At 42.3% G+C, this 26,435-nt stretch overlaps 1 protein-coding gene across 1 annotated transcript in view; it reads left to right on the forward strand.

Annotated features, from left to right (window-relative positions):
* The window catches only part of maml1 (mastermind-like transcriptional coactivator 1), a 22,064-nt gene extending 534 nt beyond the window's left edge, over positions 1 to 21,530 (forward strand). Inside the window, exons 2-5 of the mRNA XM_069897835.1 lie at positions 355 to 1,698; positions 3,663 to 3,914; positions 6,116 to 6,224; positions 14,604 to 21,530. Coding sequence (XP_069753936.1) covers positions 355 to 1,698; positions 3,663 to 3,914; positions 6,116 to 6,224; positions 14,604 to 15,580 — 2,682 coding nt within the window. The 3' untranslated portion in view covers positions 15,581 to 21,530. The remainder of the gene's footprint in view (positions 1 to 354; positions 1,699 to 3,662; positions 3,915 to 6,115; positions 6,225 to 14,603) is intronic.
* The last annotated feature ends 4,905 nt before the right edge of the window (positions 21,531 to 26,435 follow it).

Genomic DNA, 26,435 nt, shown 5'->3' on the forward strand with positions numbered 1-26,435 from the left:
TCCAGTACTGATGGAGATTGTGGAGAAGTTCTTACCAATCTTCACTGATTGTGGTCTGAAGATAATTTCAAAGTGATGTCCCAAAATTCAAAACAATTTATCTGTTCACAGTTCAGGGAATACATCTTAAGTCTCCATTTATATTCTACCTCCTGCCTTTTTAAAATGATTTTTTTTTAAATGTCTATTTTAAATGGTGGAGGGCAAGAGCATTGTTTTGTATGGACAAAAGTTGAAGTTAGGTCTGTTCTAAAGAAATGCTGATAGATCAGGAAGAATGAAAATTTTACAATTAGATAATTTCTGAAGATATTGAGTGGTCCATGAACTCACAAATTTTATCTCTTAATTCAGCTTCACGAGCGGGTGAAAAGGAAATTAAAGACTGATGATTCTCCTTTGAATGGAAGTCAGCAGAATGGATTTGTAGATGGCAGCTTTTCGGGGACCAAGAAGCTCAGATTGAATGGCGAAGATGCATCAGGGCTACTCGCGGTGAATGGTTCCTCCAATGGCATGCCACCAATGTCTCCACTCCACCAAAGGGACAAGCGATCTGGGGAAGGGGCTCAAGGCAATGGGAGTCATCCTCTGTGCTTGGACAACATGAAGAAGGAATATCTGCCAGATTCCAACAACGGGAACTCTGATGCTGTTGGTGGTTTTGCTCTTATTAAAGAATTTAAGCAAGAACCTCCACTGGATTCGACTTGTGTGAATCAATCAGGCCCTTCCCTGTCCCAGAGCAACATGTTCCCAGATATTAACTTGAATGAACAAGAATGGCAGGAATTGTTTGATGAATTGAATCGTTCCGTGCCTGATCAAGATATACAGGATCTTTTCAATGAAGATTTTGAGGAGAAAAAGGATATTGAGCCTATGACTTCTGATCAAACCACTCTAGCAGACAACATAATTATAAAAGCAGAGTTTTCTCCACCTGTCTTTGACCATGATCAAACAGAATCTTCGCAACATCGACCATCTCCATCAGCACCTTTGTTTTCAAGTGTGACTTTGGCTTTGGGAAGTACAGCCCCATCAGTGTCCCAGTCTGTGCTACCAGCTCAAGGCCCCACTCCAGTCTGCACAAGACCTGTGTCTAGTGTTGTTTTGCCTGGAAATCCGGGGTTGTCCGTGGAGCGGTCCCACGCGCAGCAGCTTCAGCAGATGGCTGCTAACCAGAAGCAGAGAGCGCAGCTCATGCAGAAGCAGCAGGTGCAACACTCCTCTCCCAATCAGATACAAAACTGGTCGGCACCTCTGACTCAAAGTCCTCTTGGTGGGCCCTTCAGTCTTGAAAAGCCCAGCAGTCCTTCGTTATATCAACAAGACTTTAATCAGAAACTTCCAGGGGCCAGCATGCCATCTAAGAGCTCATCAAAAGCTGGTGGTAACTACCTGCAGCCAAATCGAGTGGCCATGATCAACCAGCCGCCTAACACTTTGGGTCAAACCTCCACAAACAGTCAGGCTCCAATGCCAAACTATGCTAACACGAAACGGTTGACTCATTTTGAAATGTCCGACAGTCAAAGAGTTGTAGCACCAAACCAGAATAAATCTGCAATGTTTGCCTACATGCGACAGCAGCAGGTTTCCCACCTTGGTGATGAGCAGAAGCGAATGCTGGTGATCAAACAGGAGCTTCCCCAGAGTGGTATGACATACAGGCCACATCTGCAACATGCTCAGGTAAGAATTCTGCATTCATTTCTGCTATACAATTTGCTCATTTAATACAAATCCATACCTGTGGAACTACGTAACAGCCTCCACATTTGCAAATTCCATTACCCGAATTTGGTGAATGAATAAGCAATCATGTCCAGAACTATAAAAGAATCATTCACCACTTCCAATTCCATTGTTTGTAGATTTTAATAAGCTCATTACATCATTCATGCCTCTTCACTGGCATTCTGTTACCATCTTCTAAAATAATTACTTCCCTCGTGCCTCTTTGGTTCTTTGCCAATCTCATTAAATTTGTTTCCTGATCCTTCCAGGGATGGGAAGAATTTCTCTATTACCCTGCTTATTATGGTGAACATTTCTGTCAGTTCTGCTCTCTAATCTCGAAGAACAAAGTTTCCAGTAACAAATCTCTTGCCCTTGACTATTCTGTTAAATCGCCAATACCTTCATGTCCTTCCAAAGAGCAATTAACAATTAAATGCAAAATTCCAGTAGAAGCTGATCCAAGATTTTTTTAAATTCCGGCTCCCAGCCTTACCACTGTTTAGGAAATGCAGGATCCCTTATTCTTTTAACTCTTTATAGCGATGCAATTAGTAGAGTTGGGGCCTCACAGAGCCAGAGATGCAGGTTTGATCCTGGCATGTGTACGTTTGGCACATTCTCTCTGTGACCTTGAGTTTTTTTTTCCCTCCTCTGGAGGGTCTGATTTTCCCGAGACCAAAAGAGTTGTTGATTAGCAGTTAATGGTTGGCATGGATTTGGTCGATCAAAGGGTGAGTTTCTATGTTGTATTTTTGACTCTGAATGCCCTCCCACCTTTTCATTTATACGTGCGAAGCAGTGTCTCTGCTGTTTCAACTCTTCTGGAATCCTACTTTTGATGTAACTGTTTTCCAACCCAGTGTATCACATTGCAATTCCCTGTATTAATTACAATTCCCTGTTGCTACTGTCTGCCCATTCCCACTCGTCTTCACCTATAATTTTCCTCATTTCTTTATCTGTAGATTTTGAAGTACTTCCAATGCCTTGTCTTGTCAGGAATACTATCAAATACTTTCCACCAGTTCAGAAAGTTTTCTTACTTCAACACTTCAGTGTCCTAAGTAATGGGAGCTAAGCCATCCAGACCCTGGTCGCAATCTGCTATTTATTTAGATTGTGTCTTATCTTTGTCTTGGCCCAACCTAAACGTTCATTTTTCCTGTTATCCAGAAAGATTTTTCTGCCCTTAATGACTTGCGATCCACAGCTTTCTGGGCTTGTGAATTCTAAACATGCTGAATCTGCTAAAATTCCTGTTGTGGACATCTTGCCCAAAGTATGTACCCAATTCTAGACTTCAAATCCCCAGAGGAAACAACCTCTTGTTACTTGCATTGTAAAGTCCTTCAGAATAGAGTTTCAGTGAGATTAGATCCTCTCCACCATGTAATGTCAGGGAAATCTACCCAATCTTTATGAATCTTTAGCTCAGCCCAAAGAGTGATCTAGTGCCAGATGTCACCAGGCTGACTTCATACACATTCTGCTACTATGTTGTTTGGGCTTCAACAGTGACAAAGCCTATCCTGTTTATTTCAAACCTGTTTTGTAAGGAGCCAGATTGCCTTTGTCATAGTTGAACAGAGTGCAAACTGTCCTTTTGGACCATCTTATTCATTCTGAGCAAGTCCCATCTTCCTACGTAAAGGCCATATCTCTCTAAACTTTTAATCTTCCTTCCTATCCATATACCTATCCAAATGGAGTGTTGGGAGTTTTGGTATGTAAGCAAACAGACCCTGGACTCCAGGATGGACCAGGTCAGGAGGCCTGGGTCATCACGAACCAAACTTGTGCTTGAGTGAGAGGCACCCACTTTGGGATAGACCAGTTGGGATTAACAAGTTTCTGTGCTGTTTGTAATCGTAAAAAATGTTTTTTGTTTTTTTTTTTGCTTCTTTGGTTTTAAATAGGATCAAAATCTAGGAAGTGTCACAAGGACTCAGAATGCAGTCCAGGGATCAGGTCCAGGGACTCAGGCTCCCCTGGTTTCTATCGCTGGTAACCATGGAAGTTCAAGTTACCTGAGTGGTCAACAGCAGGTTGTGGCCATGAAGCAGCAGCAACTGCTGATGGAGCAACAGAAACAACGAGAGCAGCATTTGCAGCTGATGGAGCAACAGAAGCAACAGTATCTGCAGAGGCAACAACTGTTGGCAGAAAGGGTGAGTGAACATTGGGCTGGTAATGTTATTGCAAATGGACTCTGGCAGGGACCTGAATCCACTGCCTGTTGATGGTGTGTGTGAGTGTCTGTCGGTGTCTGTGTGGGTGAGTGTCTGTGTAGGTGAGTGTCTGTGTGGGTGAGTGTCTGTGTGGGTGAGTGTCTGTGTGGGGGGGTGTCTGTCTGGGGGGGTGTCTGTCTGGGGGGGTGTCTGTCTGGGGGGGTGTCTGTCTGGGGGGGTGTCTGTCTGGGGGGGTGTCTGTCTGGGGGGGTGTCTGTCTGGGGGGGTGTCTGTCTGGGGGGGTGTCTGTCTGGGGGGTGTCTGTCTGGGGGGGGTGGTTGTCTGGGGGGGGTGGTTGTCTGGGGGGGGTGGTTGTTTGGGGGTGGCGCATCTGCGGGGGGGGGGGGTGCGCTGGTGCCTGTGTTGCAGGTGGGGAAATTGGGTAAAACACATGTCTGCACATGCTGTGAATGTAGTAAAAACACACAAATGCTGGAGGAACTCATAAGGTCTTGTAGCATCCATAGATATATTATCAACTCCTCGAGCCTTAGTGCTTCTTCAAGGTATGCTCAGGCCTGAAACATCAGTTATATGAGTTCTGCAGCATTTTTGTGTGTTTACTATACGTGGAAGTGATCCAAGTCAGTTTCACACCAGCTTTCATACTTTCTGGACGTTGAGTAAATGAAGAGTTGAGTGCAAAAAGTTGAAGTTGTCAGATGTCTTCAAACTTGTGATCGTGTTCAGATTGATTTTATGCAGGCTCAGTCACGAGAAATGACTGTTAGCAAAACAGGAACTAATGACAAATGAAATTGAGACAGATCAAGAGCAACTAAATTTGTCTGATGTTTAACCAACTTGGGAGGAAAATTTTTAAATATTAGTACTCCTGTAGCCCCTTTTATGCCTTGTACCATGAAATACTTTTGAGTCAGTGAAATATTAATTGTGGTTTATTTTTGCTGGAGTGCAGGAATCAGTCGGATGTTCATATGTGGCAAGATCAGTGTACAGAAATGTGACGATAACCAGATAAGGGTACAAGTATCCTTAAGCCAGCGAGGAACTCTTCCTTGCTCTTTTTTTAAAAAATGATGACATTTGACTTTTCACCTCCACCCAAGAGGGCATATGGGGCCTCTATTTAATACCTTCACTCTATCTCCCTTTTTTGTAACCCACTTTCAATGAGCTATTTTGTGCAGGTTGAGAGGATAGGTAAGAAGGCCAATGGTTTGCTGGGCTTCATTAGTCAGTGTATTGTTCTGGAGTCGTGAGGTAATTTTGCCACTCTATACATCTCTGTTGTGACCACACTTAGAATACTGTGTTCAGTCCACTTCATTACAGGAAAGGTGAGGAAGGTGTTGACAGGATGACAGGGTGTTGCATGGATTGGAAAATCTCTCTTATAAGACAAGGTTAGCAGAGCTGGGGCTTTTCTTTGGAGCAAAGAAGGATGAGAGTGATTTTATGAGACTGAGAGGCATAAATAAGATAGACAGCTAGCACTTTTTCCCCAGGTTGGGAACAGAAGACACCAGAGGACATGTGTATATAGTGAAGGAAGGAAAAGGAGAGATGTAAGGGAATATTTTTTTTACACAAGAGTTGTGGGTGCCTGGAGTGGTGTTGGAGGCTGGAGCATTAGGGGTATTGAAGAGACTCTTAGAGTCAAGTACATGGATGAAAGAAAAATAGAGACTTGTGAATCTGTCGCAATCATCCCCAATTTTTTTTGTTCTTTATTATCCCTAATATGCTACTTGACATGCATGGGGTCTGCATAAGAACCAGGCAAGATAACAAAAGAATTGAAGGGAGAATGCAAACTAAATAAGAGAGCCAATTCGAAAAGCTTATTGGTCCGAATAAGTGAGAATTCAAATATGTTTTATGTGGGAAGCTGTGCCCTTTTTGTGGAGAGATTGAGGACAAGAGATCACAGGTGTGAATAAGAGAATTAAGATTAATGCCTTTTTTAGAGTTGCCAAACACCTAACCTCTGCCAGCTACCTGCTGCCAGACAGATGTGTCCTTTACCTTAACCATTGTCACAGGTAATTGAAGGAGCGCATCCTATTCCAGCTGGACAGCCTTAAAGCTAACAGCAATCAAATCTATTTTTGTTTCCTTCCCCCTCCAACGTTTGGTAAGATGAGGACCAGATATGTAAAACCTGTTTCTCTCTTCAGGGGAAGCAGCAGGAGCAACAGTTACAAAGGCATCTCACCAGGGCCCCACCTCAATACCAAGAGCAGCAGCAAAACCCTTACCACGTTGAGCAGGTCGGCCAATTTCAGGGTAAGTACATGCTCTTGTTCCTTCCCAAAGCATCATTAGTGAATGTTGGGATTCACTCAAGCACATTTTTTTCTCTTTTATTCCCCCAAACTAAAAGAAGTTGCATCATTTTGAGTTGTTTTGTCACTGCTGGCTCTTTAGGCTGCATAGATGTGCTTAATCATTCATCTCCTCTTTGCCTGAACCACCAGTTCCTTCTAGAGTACAGTTTGAATATTTCTGGTTTTCCTTTCTCTTTTTAGTTCACAAAAACAAGTTGGATAGGAAGAAATATTTTTACTCCAATTTTGACAGTTGTTTGCAAAGGTTTTTCAAGCCTTGTTTAAAGTTTCTTGGTTTCAATGCCAAGACCATCTTTGGAAAATGTATTAAAAGATGGATGGATTTCTACATAGTAGGGGAATTGAGGGATATGGGGAAAAGGCAGATAGGTGGAGATGATCCTAACACCAGATCAGCTATAATCACACTGAGTGGCAGAGCAGACTCAACGACTGGATGGTCGACTCCTGCTCCTATATCTTATGTAAAGTGCAAGATTCGAGAGGAATACATTTTCAAATAAAAAATTTTGTTGATGTGCACTTCTACAAACCTTGACGTGCTCGTTTCAATCTATCATACCCCTTTACGGAAATGGGAATGGGGACACAGCCCATAGGCATCCACAGTGGAAATGTGCCCAATAAATTTTATATCAGCATGGATAAAAATCACGTTCAAACCACTTTTAAGAGTAGAATGTAAATTTAAAATCAAGAGAAGCTAATGCTTATATATTGGGTGGTGGGGGGATACAACTTGCAGGCTTCACTGTATTAAAATTTCTCAAAATGATATGTTTTTGTTTTGCCATATTTTGGTTCTGCCTCTGCAAGCTAGTATCTTGGTTCTCTAAACACCCCATTGAGCTAAACATTTGAGGCTGAGGGATGTATAGAACAATGGCTAAAGAGCAGTTTGGCAGAGCAGAGACCTGGGATAGGGTTGTAGCAATAAACCATGAGCATTGCAGTATTGGTTCTGGTTATTTTTGAACATGTGCAAATACAAATTTTGAAAAGTAATCAGAAAGGAATGCAATATTAGCCTTGCAAAAACATACAGGCTCCAAAACAAATATTTAACCTGCTGTGAAATGTGAGACATTCTCATGTTTTTATTTGTAATTCTTTTGGGGGGCTGTGCTATTATGTGCAAGAGCTGAGTTGATTGTTGATCCAGATTAACATTCCTGAAAAGCTGCTGTTTGATTATTACTAATTTGAAAAATTGATTATGTTCATTGCATATATTCCAAAGACCTGTGAGATTTGTTGCATTACGTATTGCTTTTAAATTTTTAAGTACTTCATAGCAGAATATTAACATAGAAACATAGAAGATAGGAGCAGGAGTAGGTCATTCGACCCTTCGAGCCTGCTCCGCCATTCAACGAGATCATGGCTGATCTTAAAGTTCAGTACCCCGTCCCCGCCTTCTCTCCGTAACCATTAATACCCTTATACTGAAGAAATAGATCTAATTCCCTCTTAAATATATTTAATGAACCTGCCTATACTGCCCTCTGTGGCAATGAATTCCACAGATTCACCACCCTCTGGGTCAAGAAATTCTTCCTTATCTCGGTCCTAAATGGTTTGCCTATTATCCTCAAACCATGGCCCCAGGTTCTGGATTTTCCCATTCTTGGAAACATCCCATCTGCATCCATTCTGTCCAGTCCTGCCAGAATTTTATAGGTCTCTATGAGATCCCCTCTCAATCTTCTAAACTCCAGCGAGTACAATCCCAATTTGCACAATCTTTCCTCATAAGTCATTCCTGCCATTCCAGGTATCAGCCTGGTGAATCGCCTCTGCACTCCCTCCATTGCAAGAACATCCTTCCTTAGATAAGGTGACCAAAACTGCACACAATACTCCAGGTGGGGTCTCACCAAGGCCCTGAACAGCTGCAGTAAGGTATCCTTGTTCCTAGACTCAAACCCTCTTGATATGAAGGCCAACATATTATTGCCTTTCTTCCTCATGTTAAATACAAAACCTTTTTCCCCAAACTTCCATTTCCTTGGATTATGGGTGATTCACTGATTTCTTATCAGACAGAGACATTTCAAGAATTCAGATAAACAAAAGAATTCACCTAAATAAAAAATAACTTGTATGCCATAGGCCCAGTGGCTGTAAGATGAAGATTGGATAAGTACAGTAAAACCCCTAGTATCTGGCACTTATGGGAATTGGTAGATGCTGAATAACTGAATTTTCTGGTTGCTTGAGACTGTTGCGTGATTGGCGACCTAATGGCAAGGCATGCCATTTTTAAGCTTCTGTATTTTTTTTTAACCTATTTACTTTCTGTGGGTTTTGTTTTACTGGTTGCTTAAATTCCGGAGAACAAGGGTTTTACTGTATATGGATCAGCTCATTAAGTGGTGTCACACCAACAACTTTGCACTCAATGTTAACAAAACCAAGGAGGTGATTGTGGACTTCAGAAAGAAGTCAGGAGAAAGCATCCAGTCCTTATCGAGGTGTCAGTAGTGGAAAGTGTCAAAAACTTCAAATTCCTGGGTGTCAACATTCAATATTGATGCGATCATGAAGAAGGCTCGCCAGTGGCTGTACTTTGTGAGGAGTTTGAGGAGATTCAGGATGTCACCGAAGACTCTCAAAAACTTCTACAGCTGTACCATGGAGAGTATTCTGGCCGGTTGCATCACTGCGGGGTACGGAGGTGCTAATTCTCAGAAGAAGAAAAAAAACTCAAGGTTTGTTAACACGGCCTGCGTCATCATGGGTGCCAGACCACTCAATTGAGGGCATAACAAGAGGCGGTAACAAGAAAGCAGCCTCTCGTCAAGAGCCCCCATCATCTAGGCCATGCCCTCTTCATTCTGCTACCATCAGGAAAAAGGTACAGGACAGCTTCTTCCCCTCTGCCATCAGATTCCTGAATAATCAATGAACCACAGACCCTGCCTTACTTCAACATTTTGTGCACTATTCTTATTTATTTTTGTACTGTTACGAGCCCAGAGAACCCCAAAGCCCAGCAGCAATAGATATTCACCAAGACAAATGGTTACTTAAACAAAATTTGCTTTTAGTTATCTTTAAACATGAAAACAGAATCGCACTTTTACTTATCACTATTGACAACGAACCTCACTTAACCCCCTTCTAATTCTAAGCGCACGTGTATGTAATAATGTGTGTATGTGTAAGTTCAGAAAAGTTCTTTGATTCACAGTCCAATTTCACTTCTCATTCCTCCAAGTTCACTGGTTGCACTCAATTCTTATACTATGCACAGAATTTAACATTTATAAAGTTCACCAGGCTTTGGTGCTTGAAAGGTAAATGGTTACCATTCAGGAAGGTTCTTGTTGGTTTTCAGAGAGAGATTTGTTGTTCGCTGACACCCACAACTTATTCCTTTTATAATCAGCCACTTCAGTGTCTTGCCGAAGAAACTTCCCCCCCCCCCCCCCGAGGGTTCTCCAGATGATAACCTCTTTCTTTCAGGTCACCATAGAGTTCCTTTTTCTTTCTCTTATTTCATGTCAAATATTAGACAGCCGGTCCTCTCCTCTTGCATGAATCACAAGTGCTTTGACCAGGATGAAGCAAGGACTCACAACCTGTCTTCCAATGGGGTTTTCCACAAGCTTGCCAGCTTGTCCTTTTCCAGTCTCAGCTGCTGCTGCTGACTGTCAAACTGTAGAACTGATCTGGTTTGACTCTCTCTGCTTGCAAAACCACATGACCCTCCTAGAACAGCAAGTTCCACTCCAGACAGTCTGCGGCTCTAACAAGTTTTTTCATCTTTTGCCTTTTTGTAAACAACAATCCATTAGTGAAGTCTCTTGGGCACTCTCCAAAGCTTTTGCAAAGGCTCTGGGGTCGACATGTCTAGCATGAGCAGAGCTCCAGTATTTTAAATAAGATCTGTTTTAAAGTGTTTGTATGTGACCTACACTAAAAAACCTGCCCCAATTTTCTCCCTAAAACATATCTATGATCTGTCACATTATGGTGATTTATATGAACATTTTCTCTGTGATGCTGCCACAAACTAACATTTTTTTACTTGTTCATGGCAATAAATTCTGATTCTGGAAGAGTTTAAAGGGAATTGAACAAGGAAATGGGTTGAGCTTAGGACGGCAACTTGATCGAGGCCAAGGGCCTGTTTCTATGTAGTGTAATTGTGACAATATGAGTCTATATATGTAGATGTGACAGGAATAGAATTGATAAGACTTTTGATTTTACTCACTGGATGGTTGGGCCAAAGTGTACCACATGTGAAATGGTAAACCACATACCTTTGATCAAATTGAATGTTGAGGCTGGATATGCTGGGGTTATCACTAAAAGATAAATTATCGACTGGTCTATTACGCTTTCTCTTATTTACGTTTTGCCAAGAAATTGTGATGCTGGAAGTTATTGGGCTTAATTTTGGGGGTAAGAGGATGCTGATATACAGCTTGGTTCAATGTGAAGAGAATGGAGATGGTGGAAAGAGTTAATCAGGCTGCTTGCTGTTAAAATGGAGAAATTGTGGTGCATTGGGCATTCTGACATGGGTTGCAGAACAGAGGGGCTAAAATTGTGACAGAATGGCACTAATGTAAGAATACAGTGAACAAGAGTAGGATGAGTTTTATAAAGGCTGGCTAAGTACTTAATAAACCAAAATTTCTCTATGGCATATGTGGAAATGAACACAGCATTCAGCCAGTGATATGCTGACCTATGGAAATCTACTCAACAATCTAATGTTTTCCTTCCTCATATGCACAACCTTGAATTTTTCTTACATCCATGTTGCTTACGTGTCTTTTGAATGTCCCTATTATACCAGCCTCTCCCCAGCAATGCATTCCAGGCACCCACCACTCTGTGTTTTTAAAAAAAAAGCCCTCGACATCTCCCCTGAACTATCCTCCACTTACCCTTATACTGATGGTAAGTGCTGTTGTTGCCCCAGGAAAAAGGTGCTGATTGTCCACCCTAACCATGTCTCTCATAATCTTGTAGACTTCCAAGTCATCTCTCATCCTTTGCTCGAAAGAGAAAAGCCCTAGCTGTGTCAACCTTGTTTCCGAAGGCATGTTCTCTAATCCAGGCATTATCTTGGTAAATCTCCTTTGCACCCTCTCTAAAGCTTCCTCATCCTTCCTGCAATGAACACAATACTCAGACTTTTATAGAGCTGCAACATTAACTCTCTGCTCTTGAACTCAATCCCGACTAATAAAGGCCAGAATACCATAAGCCTTTTTAACCACCCTTTAGATCTTGAAGGATCCATGGACTTGGACCCCAAAATCTCTCTGTTCCTCTTCTCTATTAAGAATCCTGCTGTTAACATGTACTTCACCTTCAAGTTCGACCTTGTTTCACTTCTCCACCCAACTCTGCATCTTGCCTGTATCCTGTTGTAACCTATGCCAACCTTCTACACTATCCACAACACCTTCAACCTTCATCATCTGCCAACTTACTAACCCATCCTTCCACTTTTTCATCCAAGGCATTTATAAAAATCACAGAGAAAGAGTCCTAGAACAAATCCATCTGAGATGCCCTCGTCACTGACCTCCAGGTAGAGTACGTTCTATCTATGACTACCCTCTGCTTTCTGCTGGCAAGCCATTTCTGAATCCAAACAGCCAAGGTACCTTGGATCCCATGTCTTATAACCATTTACCGAGCGGAACCAGGCCATATCGGCCTTTCGAGACCGCACTGGTTCACAAGAACAACTCCACTAGCTCAAACCTCCTGCTCACCGCCAATAACCATCCGACCCCCTCACCTCCATGTACACATCCAACCTTCTCTTAAATGACAGAAGGGACCCTGCTGCAACTATCTCATTCGGAAGTTCATTCCATTCTGCCACCACTGGCTGAGTGAAAACACCACCTCTAATATTTCTCCTGAAGTGTTGCCCCCTTACCCTTAACTCATGGCCTCTTGTTCCAACCTCCCCTGCCCTCAGGGGAAAGAATCTATTTATGTCTAGTCTATCTGTTCCTTTCATAATTTTAAATACATCTATCAAGTCCCCTCTCAGTGTTTACATTCCCATGAATAAAGACCCAGTCTCCTTAATCTCTCCCTGTAATCCAGATGCTGTAAGCCAGGCAACATCCTTGTAAACCCTCTCCACCGTATCTATATCCTTTTTATAATTTGGAGACCAGAACTGAGCACAATTCTCCAAACCTGGCATCACCAATCATGAACTCTGTACCATAAGCCCCCAGGTCCCTTTGCTCCTCTGCGTGCCTCATTGCCCTCCCCTTAACTGTATATGTCCTATTCTCTTATTTTTACCGAAATGCAACACCTCACACTTGTCTACATTGATTCCATCTCCCATCTTTCAGCCCATTCTTCCAAACAAACTAAATCCTTCTCTAATCCAAGAAAATCTGCCTCACTATCCACCACTCCCCCTATTTTCGTATCATCTGCATATTTGCTTACCCAGTTAACCACACCCTCCTCTAAATCATTAATATAAATGATAACCAACAAGGGACCCAGCACTGATCCCTGAGGCAGCCCGATTGTCACAGGCTTCCAACCTGACCTACAGTTGTCCACCATGACTCTCTGCGGTCTATCTCCCAGCCACCTCTGAACCCATGTCACAATCTCTCTACTAATTCCTAGTGACTGAACCTTGTGAATCTGAACTTGTCTCCAATGGGGTAGCTTATCAAGTGCCTTACTAAAATCCATTTCGACCACATCCACAGGCTTACCTTCATTAATTTACTGTCACTTCAAAAAAAACTCAATTAGGCTTAAGGCACAGCCTATCCCACACTAAGCCATGCTGACTGTTTCTCTAAATGTTTGTGAATATTCTCAATAGTTTGCCCACAACTAACATAAGACTCGTCAATCTATAATTCCCAGGATTGGAGGATACAAAAATCATTGCCAAAGCTCCAGCAATCTCTTCCCTTGACTCCTGTAATAACCCAGGGTGTATCCCATTTAGTCCTGGGGACTTGTCTAATATTTTTAAGATGCAGCACTTCTTCTTTCTCCACCTTGACATGCACAATACACTGACCTCACATTGATTAATGTCCGTCTCCCTGGTGAACATTGAACCAAGTATTCACTTAGGATCTCCTCTGCCTCCAGGAACACATTCTCCCCTTCATCCCTAATTGGTCTTACCCTTACTCTTGTCATTCTTATGTTATTACACATTGAACACTTTTGGGTTTTCCTTTCAATGTTTCTAAAGAAAAAGTCTGCCTAGAGCATATTAGAAGTATGCTCGAATGGGTAGTTGATGTCAGGTCAGTTATTGTAAATCAGTGGTTGTGGTGGGTAGGTGGGGGAGTAAGTAACTGGAGTTGGGTATCAGATCAGGTATCACTAGTGCAGCAGGTAGACTCACTGTCAGACTCCCAGTTTCAACCCTGAGCCCTAGTTCTTTGTGAAGGTGGTGTGTTCTCCCCGGCTGCTCCAGTTTCAGTAGGGTTAATCAGTCGCTATGAATTGCCCTTGGTGTGTTGGCAATCATTCGGGTTTGGGATGGGGGTCGCAGTTGATGTGGGGAGAATAATTAAAACTGGGTGCATGAGTGATCGTAGGTGGGTGCAGACGTGAGCTGAGGGGCTTGTTTCCACGTCTTGTCTCCGTTACTCAGTCTGTTCATTATCTCGAGGTGTAACAGCAGAACGATTACATTTTCACAACCTTGGGAACCAGAGTCCATGACATTTTTAGCTTAGTCGTAGTTGTAATCAAGGAAACAGCAGACAATTTGCCTTGCAAACTCTGACAAAACAGATGGGGTCATGTGTAGATATTCTCTTTGTGACATTGGTTAAGTTATAAAATTTTGGCTGGCGTGCCATGGCCAAATCCAAATTAGTTTGTAACCTTAGGATCTTTTCCTGGTGTACAAGAGGAGAAATCCTGCTATTTAATACACCCAAATTAACCAACAACCCTGTATGTTTGAGGGTGAGAGGAAAGCAGAGCACCCAGAGAGAACGTGCAAATTCCTTTCAGACCGCTCTGAATTTGAACCTGGTAGCTGGCGCTGTAACAGCGTTGAGCTGTCCACTGGGGTGTGGGAGTAAAACCCCTGGTCTCTTGTCACCTCTGAACCTGCGATGTAGCATGCACTAAGAAGTGACAGCTATGCAGCCAAATTGAACAGTCGAGGGGGCAAATTTAATACTTTTAAGGATGGCGGTCCTTGGGCTGCACTCTCTCTCCTTGCCTCTGAATTGTGAGTCTCTGTTCAGGGGAGGTTGTTCAACATAGGCTGTAGTGTTCGTGATTGCTGCATCGGCTGGAATTAATAATATTCTTAATTTCCTAGGTTCCCCGCAAGTTCTTCCATCTGTTGGAAATCTGGCCACACCCAATGCGAACAGCTCTCGCTTGTTCCCTCAGAATCAAAACATGATCCAGATTGCACCAAGCCAGAGTTCCGTCCCCTCCAGTAGTCCTGCTGCTGGCCAGCCAGAGCTGGGAGTGACTCAGTATGGGAATATGCACAATGTCCAACAGGGCATGTACAATGTGGGGTCAAATCTGAACCAAATGCTTTCACATTCTGCCCAGGACACAATTCCAAATGGGCAGCATTCCAATTCACTGCAGAGGCAGCCTGGTAGGACTCGAGGTAATCCTCTGCTAACCAGCTATGGTCAGACTCACCTCAGCAACTCCAACCTTGCACAACAGCAACACAACAAAGGACCTGGGAGCCAGGCTGTATCAAAGACCCCTTTGCAGAGGTTACCGAGTGCTGTGGCAGACCAGAGTGCATCATGGCAGCATCAAAGTTTGCAAAATGTGAATAACCAAAACCAACCAAACAGTAACCTCGTAGCATTCAGCAGTACCTCAACTTTCCACGCAAGGCCATCTCACCCCAAAATATCCAGCCAGCAGTTTGTGCAGGGAATGGCGCGAGTGAGTCTCACAACAGCCAGGCCAATGGGAGCCATCAATTCGACTGCTGGAGGGCAAATGATGCCTACCTTGGGTGGACCCCTGTCACAGACGAGCCAGCCCTCCCAGGTGGTTCCCAGTTTAAACCAGTCTGTGGCGGACATGGCAAACTTTAGTTCTGGCCAACAAATGGGTGCAAGGAGCAGCCTCCACTGCAATCAACCTTACCAGGTAAGAGGCTCCAATCAGGAACTACCTTTTGGCTACAGTAACCAGTCTGGAGCTGGCACACTTCAGGGACTACCTGGCGACACAGATCTGATGGACTCTCTGTTGAAAAACAGGACTACGGAGGAATGGATCATAGATTTGGATGAGTTTCTGGGATCTCACCATTGAAGGGCAGTTTGTTGCCATTTTATGAAATCAATGGGAAAAGTGTAATTGTGGAATTTTTTTTTAATAGTTTGGGACCAAAAATAGCAAATGTGTGGCTCATGGCAAGTGTAAAATGTATGGTTGGGAAGAGTTTTTGGCTAATTTTAATAATTGACTGTACTGGAAGATCACAGGAAACAGTAGTTTTGTATTTAAAAATGTGCAAAAATTTAGGTTATTTAACACCATTCTTTTGTCAGCAAGTCAAATCACTTCAACCTTCCCATTGCCTTCAGCTCACAATAATCAAGTAACCAAAGGGAAAGTGTTGTAAATCCTAGTTTGATGACCAATAATATTTAATCCATCTTAAAACTAACCCAATCCTGGCCTGGAGTGCATTTTAAACACTGTTTCTACTACAGAATTTGCTTTTCTTGAATCATTACTGGAGCTGTCAATTTTTTTAAGGGCTGGATTTCCCCATATCTTGATCTTTGAATTTTACTGTTTTTTTTTTATTTGTCAGATCTCAGTTTTGAAATTGTGGTTACTTCCCACTAATTTTGTTTCCTGTAAATTCATTGTTGCTGCCTTGTTGCTTGCTTTGAGGAGGCAGGGTTTTCATTTGTCACAAAAATCCTTTGGCCATTCAGAGCTTCTTAGAAACTTTATGACACAAGGAGGCTGTTCAGGCCATCGTGTCAGCTCTGGATGAGGAAAAGCAGCCCAGCCACATCTCCATTTGTAGCACCAGCAAGCCTGCCCTCCAAAGCATGCACCCATTCTCTTCTTAAATGTGATGAGAAATTCTGCCTCTGCACTTCAGTCAGTTCCAGACCCCAACTAGGTTGTAAAATTTTACCCCCCATCCCCAATCCTTCCAATTTCTTTTAGCCCTTTGATTTTACACATGGACATATCTCCCTTCATTTCCTCTCTGAAAAAAATCAATCTTAGCTTGTATAACTTCCCTGGCAGCAAATATTTTCCTTCATGCAGCCTGTTCTGTGTATGGTGACTATTGTGTGGCCTTGGAATTTCCTTGATTTAAATTTAATTTTAAAATTTAGACATACAGGCCCTTCTAGCCCACGAGCCCGTGCTACCCATTTAACCTACAACTTTGTACATTTTTAAGTTTTAAATTTAGACATGCAGCACGGTAACAGGGCCCTTTCAGCTCGAGCCCGAGCTGCCCAATTACATCCAATCAACTTCCAACCTGTGGTACGTTTTGAAGGGTGAGAGGAAACCAGATCACCCAGAAGAAATCTGTGTAGACATAGGGAGAAGGTAGAAACTCCCTACATATTTACATAAAAGTTTTATAGATTAACCACTATTTTCTTGTTCAGACCATCTCCATCTTCCTTTATCACACTCACCATCTTGAGAGCTAAATCATTATTTATTTTGCTATGAGCAAAGGAGGTAACAATGAGCTCTTGATCTGGGTAGGCAAAGATTAGACAGCATCTTGTTGGCAAGGGTGCAATTTCTTGGCTGAGCTCTTCAAAAGATTATTAAAAATTAGCACACTGAACCTCTTACAATTTCAAGATTCCTTTTCATATATTACATCAAAAACAAAACATGTCCTGAGGTTGTGAAAGGTTTTATGACCATAGAGGTGTGTTCTTCTTCTGAAAGGGCAATTTTTATGAGCATCTGAAACCTTTTCATTCCTTTTATTTTGACTCTATTTAAATTCTTCTCGAAGTCCTTTGTACTGAAGGAAACACTTTGTCTCGCACAGTCACTAGAGTTCTGAGTTATAAGGCAAAACCATTGCACTACTGTAGCCCATATTGTGATGGGTGTTCACCAGCAGGAAGACTTGCTCTGCATTTGGCATCGTCTTGCGATCACATGAGAACTGAGTGTCCACTTCTGGATTGAGCAATATTTTGCACTTTACATCTTTGTCCTGTTTCTCTTCCAGCTAAGGGAGTAAGGCAAGGAGAGAGCAGCTTGTAAAGTCGTCTGTATTTGTGGGATTCCAGTCCTACATGTGCCTGAGTCCATTGACTTCTTTGAAATATTTCCGGGTCAAACTTGGCTCAAACTTTATAAATACAGGTAATTGAAGTGGGGGGGGGGGGGTGGGGGGGAACAATATCTATCATTGCACTATACATCTGGCCCTTGTTTCAAGCTTTTTTTTGATCAGGACAGCACTGAATGTTATCAAAGTAATGAAACTTTGGTTCTGAATCTTTATCTTTGCTATATAAAGTTTGCTGTTTGACCTGCTGAGTTTCTACAGCATTGTATTTACTGAATGTCGTCAGTCTGGTAACATTCTCCTAATTACTCATCTATGTCCAGTGTGGGCTCCCTCTTAATCAAGATGTACACGGCATATGTTTCTAATACAAATTTGTATCCAGGTTTTAAGGGGACACCTAATCCTAGAGTAACGGCCAGGTAAAGAGTGCAAGTCAGTCAGCCATTGTGATCCCAACCATTCCTTTCCCCTTGTCATGGTTGAGATGTTCTCTGGCCAATACACTGCCCTCCAATCATGGTGCTTGCAGTATCTTAATGTCTGAGTTAGTTAAATTCTGTGTACATAAATGTTTACATTTTTATAAAATTGATAAAAGTATTTAGGTCTTTGTCTGTAATATATTTTTACATTTTAGAGTTTTTTAAAAAAAAAAGCAATTCTTGCTCTGATTTTTGTAAGTCTTGATTCTGCACTTGATTATAACAAACTTGCTCTGCCTAATAATCATTCTGTATATTTGGCTGTAATGTCAGATTTTAAAGACACCATAAATCTTTGAAAATGTTGTTCTGGCAAAAAGATTTCCTATGGCCAAACCTTGTTAGAAAGTTGTGACTAATCACTCCCACCCCACATTTTGAGTTGTTATTTGTCACATATGCATAGTTCAGCTATTATGCTGCTTGGGTGAAATGGCATTTATTTATTCCTAAGAAACGTGCATTTCTGTATGGAGTGATCTTTTACTAACCAATCCACGTGTCTTCCAGAAGTTGATCCAGTTACTGCTACAGTCTATTTGTTATCCGGTTCAGTAACCTTCCTACCTGGTAACTGAAGTCCATTTCTTCAATTTAAAAGCAATGCACAATCTGTTGGAAGAATGTCTGTGAGTTGAGCAGCATCAGTGGGAGAAGAAGAATTTTCGAGGTTGAGGGCCAGATCCCTTTTTTTGGCACCTTGACCCAAAATAATATCCATTCTTTTTCTCTGCTGAGTTCCTCCAGCGGATTGTGCCATGCTCCGTATTCCAACACCTCCAGCCATTGTGTGGGCCATGTTTAATCTTGCTGTGCCCATGACTATAAACTTGGGGTCATAGCACCAAGTATTTTCTTCTCAAAGCCACTTATTTTAATAACATCACCATTTTAAGCAGAGGAGAACATTGCTTTTTATTTGTCTTTTTGTAAATGTAATTCAGGTAAAATCTGTATGTGTAGTTTAAACACAACTGTATAACTTTGTGTGTAGTAGGCTATATATGGTGCCTGGTTTTTTTTTTGTCCCTTGTATATTTTTAAATGTTCTTTTTAACGTTAAATTATTTAAAGTTACTCACTGAAAAAGCATTACTGAAAATCAGTTGCTGTTTACTGTAGCTTAAGGCACTATATTAGAAAGTCGGAACCTAAAGAGGTTAAAATCCGGTGTTGGTGCCTAAACAGAATTATAACCAGTTGGATATTATTTGCATCAGGATTCCTTGACATTCATATATGTTCACTGGGTTCTGACTTCTTTTGGATCACTTTTGTACAAAGTGAGCCTGCTTGCACATGGAGGTTTGATTGTACAGTTTACTGTAATGAAATGGAAGACAGCTTTACACCTTTCAGAATTTTCCAGGGCAGTCCTGAACTATTAACGCTTAGTGTAATCCATGTGGAGGAGTTCCACTCTCCAGCAGTTCAGCTTGAAGCAGCCCATCAACTACCTGGCTGGTCATGCAAATTCTACCATTGGCTCTTTCACCTCTCGTGGTATTGAGGAGGGTTATGGAACTGCTGGTTATCCCACCTGCTCATCTTCTGAGGGGAAAGGCCGATTTAAAGTACAAGAGTTGTACCCATTCACTTGATATCTGTTGGTCTTTGTGAATATGGTCATAAGTTGAGAACAGACCAGCACAAGAACAGGCTCTTTGACTCACCATGCTTTTACTGACCAAGATGGCGATTTAAACAAATCTCATCTACATATTGTCCATATCCCTTTCTCTCTAAATTTCTTAAATGTTCCTATTTTCTCAACTTCCTGCCATCTACTACTATGTATATTTTTTAAAAATGTACAAAAATCTTCACAAATCTCCCTTGTACATCCCTTCTTCCTCCCCCATTTCACCTGAAACCTGTATGCTCTGGTACTTTTGCACCCTGGGAAAAAGACTCTGACAATCTACCCTATCTATGCCTCTCATAATTGTGAATACTTCTCAGGCTTCCCCCTCAGCCTCTGACCCTCCAGAAGATACGACCCAAATTTATCCATCCTCTATTGTTAATGTTCTCCAATCCAGGCAACATCCTGGTGAACATTGTCTGCTCTCCCAGCCCCCATATCCCTTCCTGTAAGGCAGCAGAATTGAGAGAAGCCACATGGAACAATACAGCACAGTACAGGCCCTTAGGCCCTCAATGTTGTGCTGACCCATTTATTCCTCCCCAAAAAAGTGCTCCTCAGTATTGCTCTGCAGTTTGTCTACTTTTCAGGGTTTGGCATGAACTGAAGGGTTTGTTGTCTTGAAATGTTGGATATTGTGCCCTGCGGGTAGGACCTTCCTGTGGTCTGCTGCACTGTTTTCTCTGGATAATATCGCTGTGGCAGTGCTCTATACTTGACACTGCATGGGTGATTGCAGAGATGCTAGTGTGTTTGGTGGGTTCACTCTGGATGCGAGACAGCACAACGGAGTCCCCTGACACAGCTGATAACATGAAAGTGTCCCTCTGGTCTGTATCGTCGACCATCCCTTTTTAATTCTGTCCTTCCCAGTACCATCATTATAATTACTGTAAACTGGATTTGGCCATGGTTTTTTTCTTAAACTACATAACTATCTGTAAATATAACCCCCAATCTTGGGAATCGTGTGTGAATAAAGACTTCTTCATTATCTTTTGTAAGTGCACTGTTTCCTTCTTGGTTTGTGACTTGGAACCTAAGTTTTTACAAGCAAAAGTCAAATCTCATCTACAATCCCCTGGAGGAACTCAGGGGGTCGGGTGGCATCAGTGGGAGGAAAAAAAACTCAACATTCCAGGTTAGAACCATTCATCTGTCTTTTCTTGTGTGTGACTAGGTTTAAAAATAATAAAATTCAACAGTTAATTTGTTCTTGGAAAGTCCGTAATTTTATAGCATTAACATAGTCCTGGAGTTTCTAAAGGAGGAGAACCTTGCATTTTGGAAGGTCAAACTTGAATGTGGAGTACATGGTTAATGGTAGGATTCCTAATGAGTGGAAGGACAGACAAATCCATAGATCTCTCAAAGTTGCCACACAGGTTGATAGGGGAGTTAAGAAGGTGTATGGTGTGCTGTCCTTCATTAGTCAGGGGATTTAGTTCAAGAGGCATGAGATAATGTTGCAGCTTTATAAAACTCTGGTTAAAGCACACTTGGAAAATTGTGTTCAGTTCTGGATGCCTCATTACAGGAAGGATGTGGAAGCTTTGGAGAGGGTGCAGATGAGATTTACCAGAATGTTGGCTGAATTGGAGAACATGCCTTATGAGGCAAGGTTTAATGGAGCTGGGACTCTTCTCTTTGGAGTGAAGAAGGAGTCTCCTGCCGGAAGGCGCGGGACACTCACAGGGCTTAATTTAAACCTGCCGGTCCTGTGGATTGCCAGCAAACTCATAATGATGTCCCACCTTGTCCTGTGGAGTCTGGGACATGCGGTGTATAAATGGTGCCTGTAAAGTCTGAATAAAGCGGTCTTGTGTTGACTAATCTGGTGTGTGTGTATTGCTTTAGTAGATCTACCGAAGTCGCTGCTACAATATGTATTAAATATTCAGTTATATAATGCAAGAAAAGCAACTTAACAATAGTGCAGAGCAGTCCAGTAAGTGTAACAAGGGGAGGTTCAAGAGTCTGATATCTGTTGGAAAGTGTTTTTGATCTCAAAGGGCTGATCTTCAGGCTTCTGCATCTTACCGTAGAGAGCAGTGAGAAGAAGTCGTAACCAGGGGATGGGGGTCCTTTACGATGTTGGCTGCCTTCTTGAGACACTGCATCACATAGATGTCTTCAATGGGAGGTCGGAGCTTGTGATGGACAGCAATGCTTGTTGCCTTCTGCGTTCCTGGCCACTTGAATAATCAAACCAGGTTGTGATGCAACCAGTCGGTATACTTCCTGCCATGCACCTGCAGCAGTTGATGAGAGTATTTGGTGACATGCCAGATCTCAGATTCCCTGGAAAGTACATTACTCTGTGTTGGTATTGCCATCTTCATGCTTGCCTCAATGTGCTGGCTCCAGGAGAGGTTTTCTGAATTATGGATTCCCAGGAACTTGAAGGTACTAACCCTCTCCACCCCTTCCCATCAATGAGGACAATACAGCCACCTTGTACTTAACCTTTTAGTTCTGGTGTCATCTATAATATTAACACTTTTATTCTTCACTTTAGGAGAGATTAAATAGTCTGAGATTATATTCATTGGTGTTTGGAAGGATGAGGGGAATCTTGCAGTGTTAACTAAAATTATGAATGGAATAGGATGGAAGCAAGGAGGTTAATTCTGGCAAACTAGACTGAACTAGGGGGCACAGCCTCAAGATTCGAGAATCAAGAAAAGTCTCCTCTGTAGCTCTTCCAAATTATTAGTCCTGACTGGATGCTCCCAAGTGTAGTCTAACCAGAGTTGTACAGAGCTGCAACATGACTTCACAGTTCTTGAACTCAATCCCCCAACTAATGAAGGCCAGAACACCATACACCTTCGTATCCACCCTAGAAACTTGCTTGGTAACTGAGGAATCTGTGGACTTGGAACCCAAGACCCCTCTGTTCCTCCACACTGTTAAGAAATCTGCAATGAACTCTGCCTTCCCTTGCATCCCCATATCTTTAATCAACTGCTTCTCTGCCATAAATAACAATACTACATGGACATCTGTAGGAGCTGACGTGGAAAGCAGCCATGCTTTAAATGTATATTAAGTCAAACACGAAAGTCTGCAGACACTGTGATTGTAGTTAAAAACACGATGCCAGAGAAATGCATCAGGTACCACCAGATTTTGTATTGTAAAGATAAAGATGCATAACTTTTTGAACCTGAGCCCTTCATCAAGGCATAATCATAATGTTAGCAGATGCCTGAATAAAAATGGTGGAGGGAGGGGAGGAGCAGTCAGGTCTCTGTGCACGACGTCAGACATGGATCTGGGAGGGAGGGCAAAAGAATATACATGTTCGCTATTTTTTAAAACTGTTTCCTCATTTAATTCAGCACTTGGGGAAAGTCATTAAACAAATTTGCTAACTTCCTCTCAGCATGAACAGAGTATTTATCAAACCGGTAAATAGTCACAGTTGGGTGGCATCTGAGAAAAGAGAAATAGTTAATGAAAGGACATTGACCTGCAGCATTAGAAGATTCCAACACAGTACAGACCCTTCGGCCCACAATGTTGTGCTGAGGTATATAAACCTACACAACAGTCTAACCCTTCCCTACTTCACACCCATAACCTTCTGTTTTTCTTGCATTCATCTTCCTGTTCAAGAGTCTTTTAAATGTCACTATTGTACCAGCCTCCACCACCACCCCCCGGCAAATGAATTCCAGGCATTGGAAGTGGGAAATTAATGACACAGAAAATGGAAGAGGAGAGAAAATTGGAGACAGAGAGAGGGAGACAGAAGTTGTGGTGGTGTTGCTGGCGAAGAGGGGGTGATGAAAGCACGTTAGTGGCATGTGATTGGTGGAAGTTGAAGGGAAATGATTTGGAACTTGAGGCTGGTTAATGTGAAATAAAAATATTGACAATTCACAACATGTCACTCACCATCTTGGGGAAAGAAAATAGAGCGGAAGGGTCATGTTTGCACACTGCTTCAGGGCTGCGTAGAATATTACAGAATGGAAACCTGTCTGAGCCTTTAGAAATGACCCTATTGTTCCAGCTTCCACCACCAACCTTGCCAATGAATTCCAGGCACCCACAAAACTGTAAAAATAGATAAAAACCACTATCAACAACTGATCTCTGACATCTCCCCTAAAGTTTCCTCCCTCTACCTTAAACAGATGTCCTTTGGTATTTGCTACTGTTGCCCCAGGAAAATGACACTGGCTGTTCACTCTCTCTTTGCCTCTCATAATCCTCCTTCACTCCAAAGAGAAAAGCCTCCTGGTCACCTTACCTCATGTATATATGTTCTCCAATCCAGACAACATCTTGGTAAATCTCCTCTGTACCCTCTCCAGTAGCTTCCATGACCTTCCTGTAATGAGTTGACCGGAACTGAACACAGAATTACATGTGGTCCAATCAGTTTTATAAATGATACCTATCGGCTCTTGAACTTAAATCTCTCAACTAATGATATGCCTTTTTAACCACCAAATTAACCTGCGCTACAACCTTGAGAAATCTATGGATTTGAACCCCAAGCTCCCTGTGTTCTTCCACACTAGGAAGAATCCTACCATTAACCTTCCAAAATGCATCACCTCACACATCCAAATTGAACTCTATCTGCCAGTTCTGCACCAAACTTTCCATCCAGTTTTATATACTGTTGTAACTTCCTATACTTCCACACCACCAACAACCTTCATGTCATCTGCAAACTTACTGACCCATCCTTCCACTTCTTTGTTCAGGTCATTTATAAAAATCACAAAGAGTAAGGGTTCCAAAACAGATCCCTGTGGAACTCCATTTGTCACTGACCTCCAGGCAGAATATTGTTCATCTACTACTATCCTCTGCTTTCTGCAGTTAAGCCAATTCTGAATCCACCCAGCCAAGGTTCCATGGATTCCCATGCCTCATGTCTTTCTGAATGAATTAGCATTGGGGACCATGTCAAATGCCTTACTAAAATCATACACACATGACTGTCCTACCTATCTCAATTTATTTTGTCATTTCCTCAAAAAAAAACTCAACATGGCTCGTGAGGCATGACCTTCCCCTCACAAAGCCATGGTGACTATCCCTGAGAAGACTATACTTCTCAATGGAGAAGTAAACCTTTACCTAAGAATCTTCTCCAATAGTTTGCCCCCTACTGCTGTAAGACTCACTGGTCTATAATTCCCTGGATTCTCCCTATTTTTTTAAACAAGGGGGATTTAATTTCCCATTCTCCAGTACTTCCTCTGTGATCAGGGAGGATGCAAAAATCATTGCCAAGGCCCCAGCAATCTCTTTATGTCTCATCTGGCCATGGGGATTTATCAATCCGAATGTTTTTGTTTCTTCAGTGTGAACTTGGGAGACTTAATCTGATCTCTGTCAGCGCAATTCTTCACCAAGGCTTGATGTAGCTTTCAAATGTAGGTAGAGCTTGTGTAAAATTGCACTATCATTTGGCTCCTTTTCACACTAGTTTTTAAATTTATAATTTTTTAAATATAGACCTACAACACGTTAACTGGCCCATGAGCCCATGCTGCCCAATTGATCTACAACCCCCGTATGTTTTTGGAGGGTGGGAGGAAACCGGAGCCCTTGGAGAAAACCCAAACAGACATGGGGAGAACGTACAAACTCCTTGCAGACAGCGAGGGATTGGAACGGCAGTTCCGTTTGCTGGTGCTTTAACAGTATCACCACTAATTATGTTTCCCCATCACTTTATCATCATTTTTTTTCTCAGTGGATGGGACAGATGGTTTTGGAGAATATACTTTATTTCACAGAAACTGGAATCAATTCAGAGCACAGAAACAGACCTTTTGGCCCATATTGTCCATGCTAATCCTCTACATCTCTACTAATACCAGGAGAATAGAAAAATGATTATGAAACATTCTTTTAACCTGAAACTTTCTCTTTCCACAGATGTGCCTTCACCTGCTGGTTTTTCTGGCATCTGCTATTTGCTATTTATTTTGATTTTTTTTTTCCTGTTCATCCTCACCCAAACATTTATCCACATAATCACCTCTGGTTCCCCTCTTTTCATCTCTCCTTTACCTGCTCCTGTTCTACTTTTCTTGTCCCCACTCCCCCACTCTGAATGTTTTTTCCTCTATCTGTATCTCCCACTTTCTTTTCCATGATCACCTCTCACCCTCCCCATGATAGGCTTACTATCCCCCTTTCCACTTTAGTCTCGACAAAGGGTCCCAACCTGGAACAGTGACCACCAGTCTCTCTCCACGGATGCTACCTGACCTGCTGAGTCCGTCCAGATTTTTGTTCCCACATTAAGTTTTCATTTATCCTCTCCATCAAATCATTTGCTTTAAGCACTTTGATCCAATTATCCCCTTTCACTTTCCAAGTGCAAGCCAGGTTTGCGTTGACCATCCTAAACTTGGGTTTTGGAATCAGGTTGTGAATCTGTGCGGTATCGTCTCGGGCAATAGACCCTGTATGGTAATTGTGCCTTTACTGGAATGAGCTCTGCATCTCTCCACTAATTCGAGGAATTGCACCAGATGGCATCTATATCAATTTTTCCATTTTCTTTTAACCCCCTCTCCCCATCTCTCCCTCCAGCTCCCAACCCCACCCCCCTCCCCACTACCCTTCTTGGCCCTCTGTCCACTCCCCCAATCATTCTCAGCTTCTTTCACTTCTACCCTTTCACCTGTATCCACCTATGACCTCTTACCTGTTGGCTTGTGCTCCTTCTCTTCCCACATTCTTTATTCATGCATCTCT

The sequence above is a fragment of the Narcine bancroftii genome, chromosome 9, assembly GCF_036971445.1.
Source record: "Narcine bancroftii isolate sNarBan1 chromosome 9, sNarBan1.hap1, whole genome shotgun sequence".
In the NCBI taxonomy this organism is placed as follows: domain Eukaryota; kingdom Metazoa; phylum Chordata; class Chondrichthyes; order Torpediniformes; family Narcinidae; genus Narcine; species Narcine bancroftii.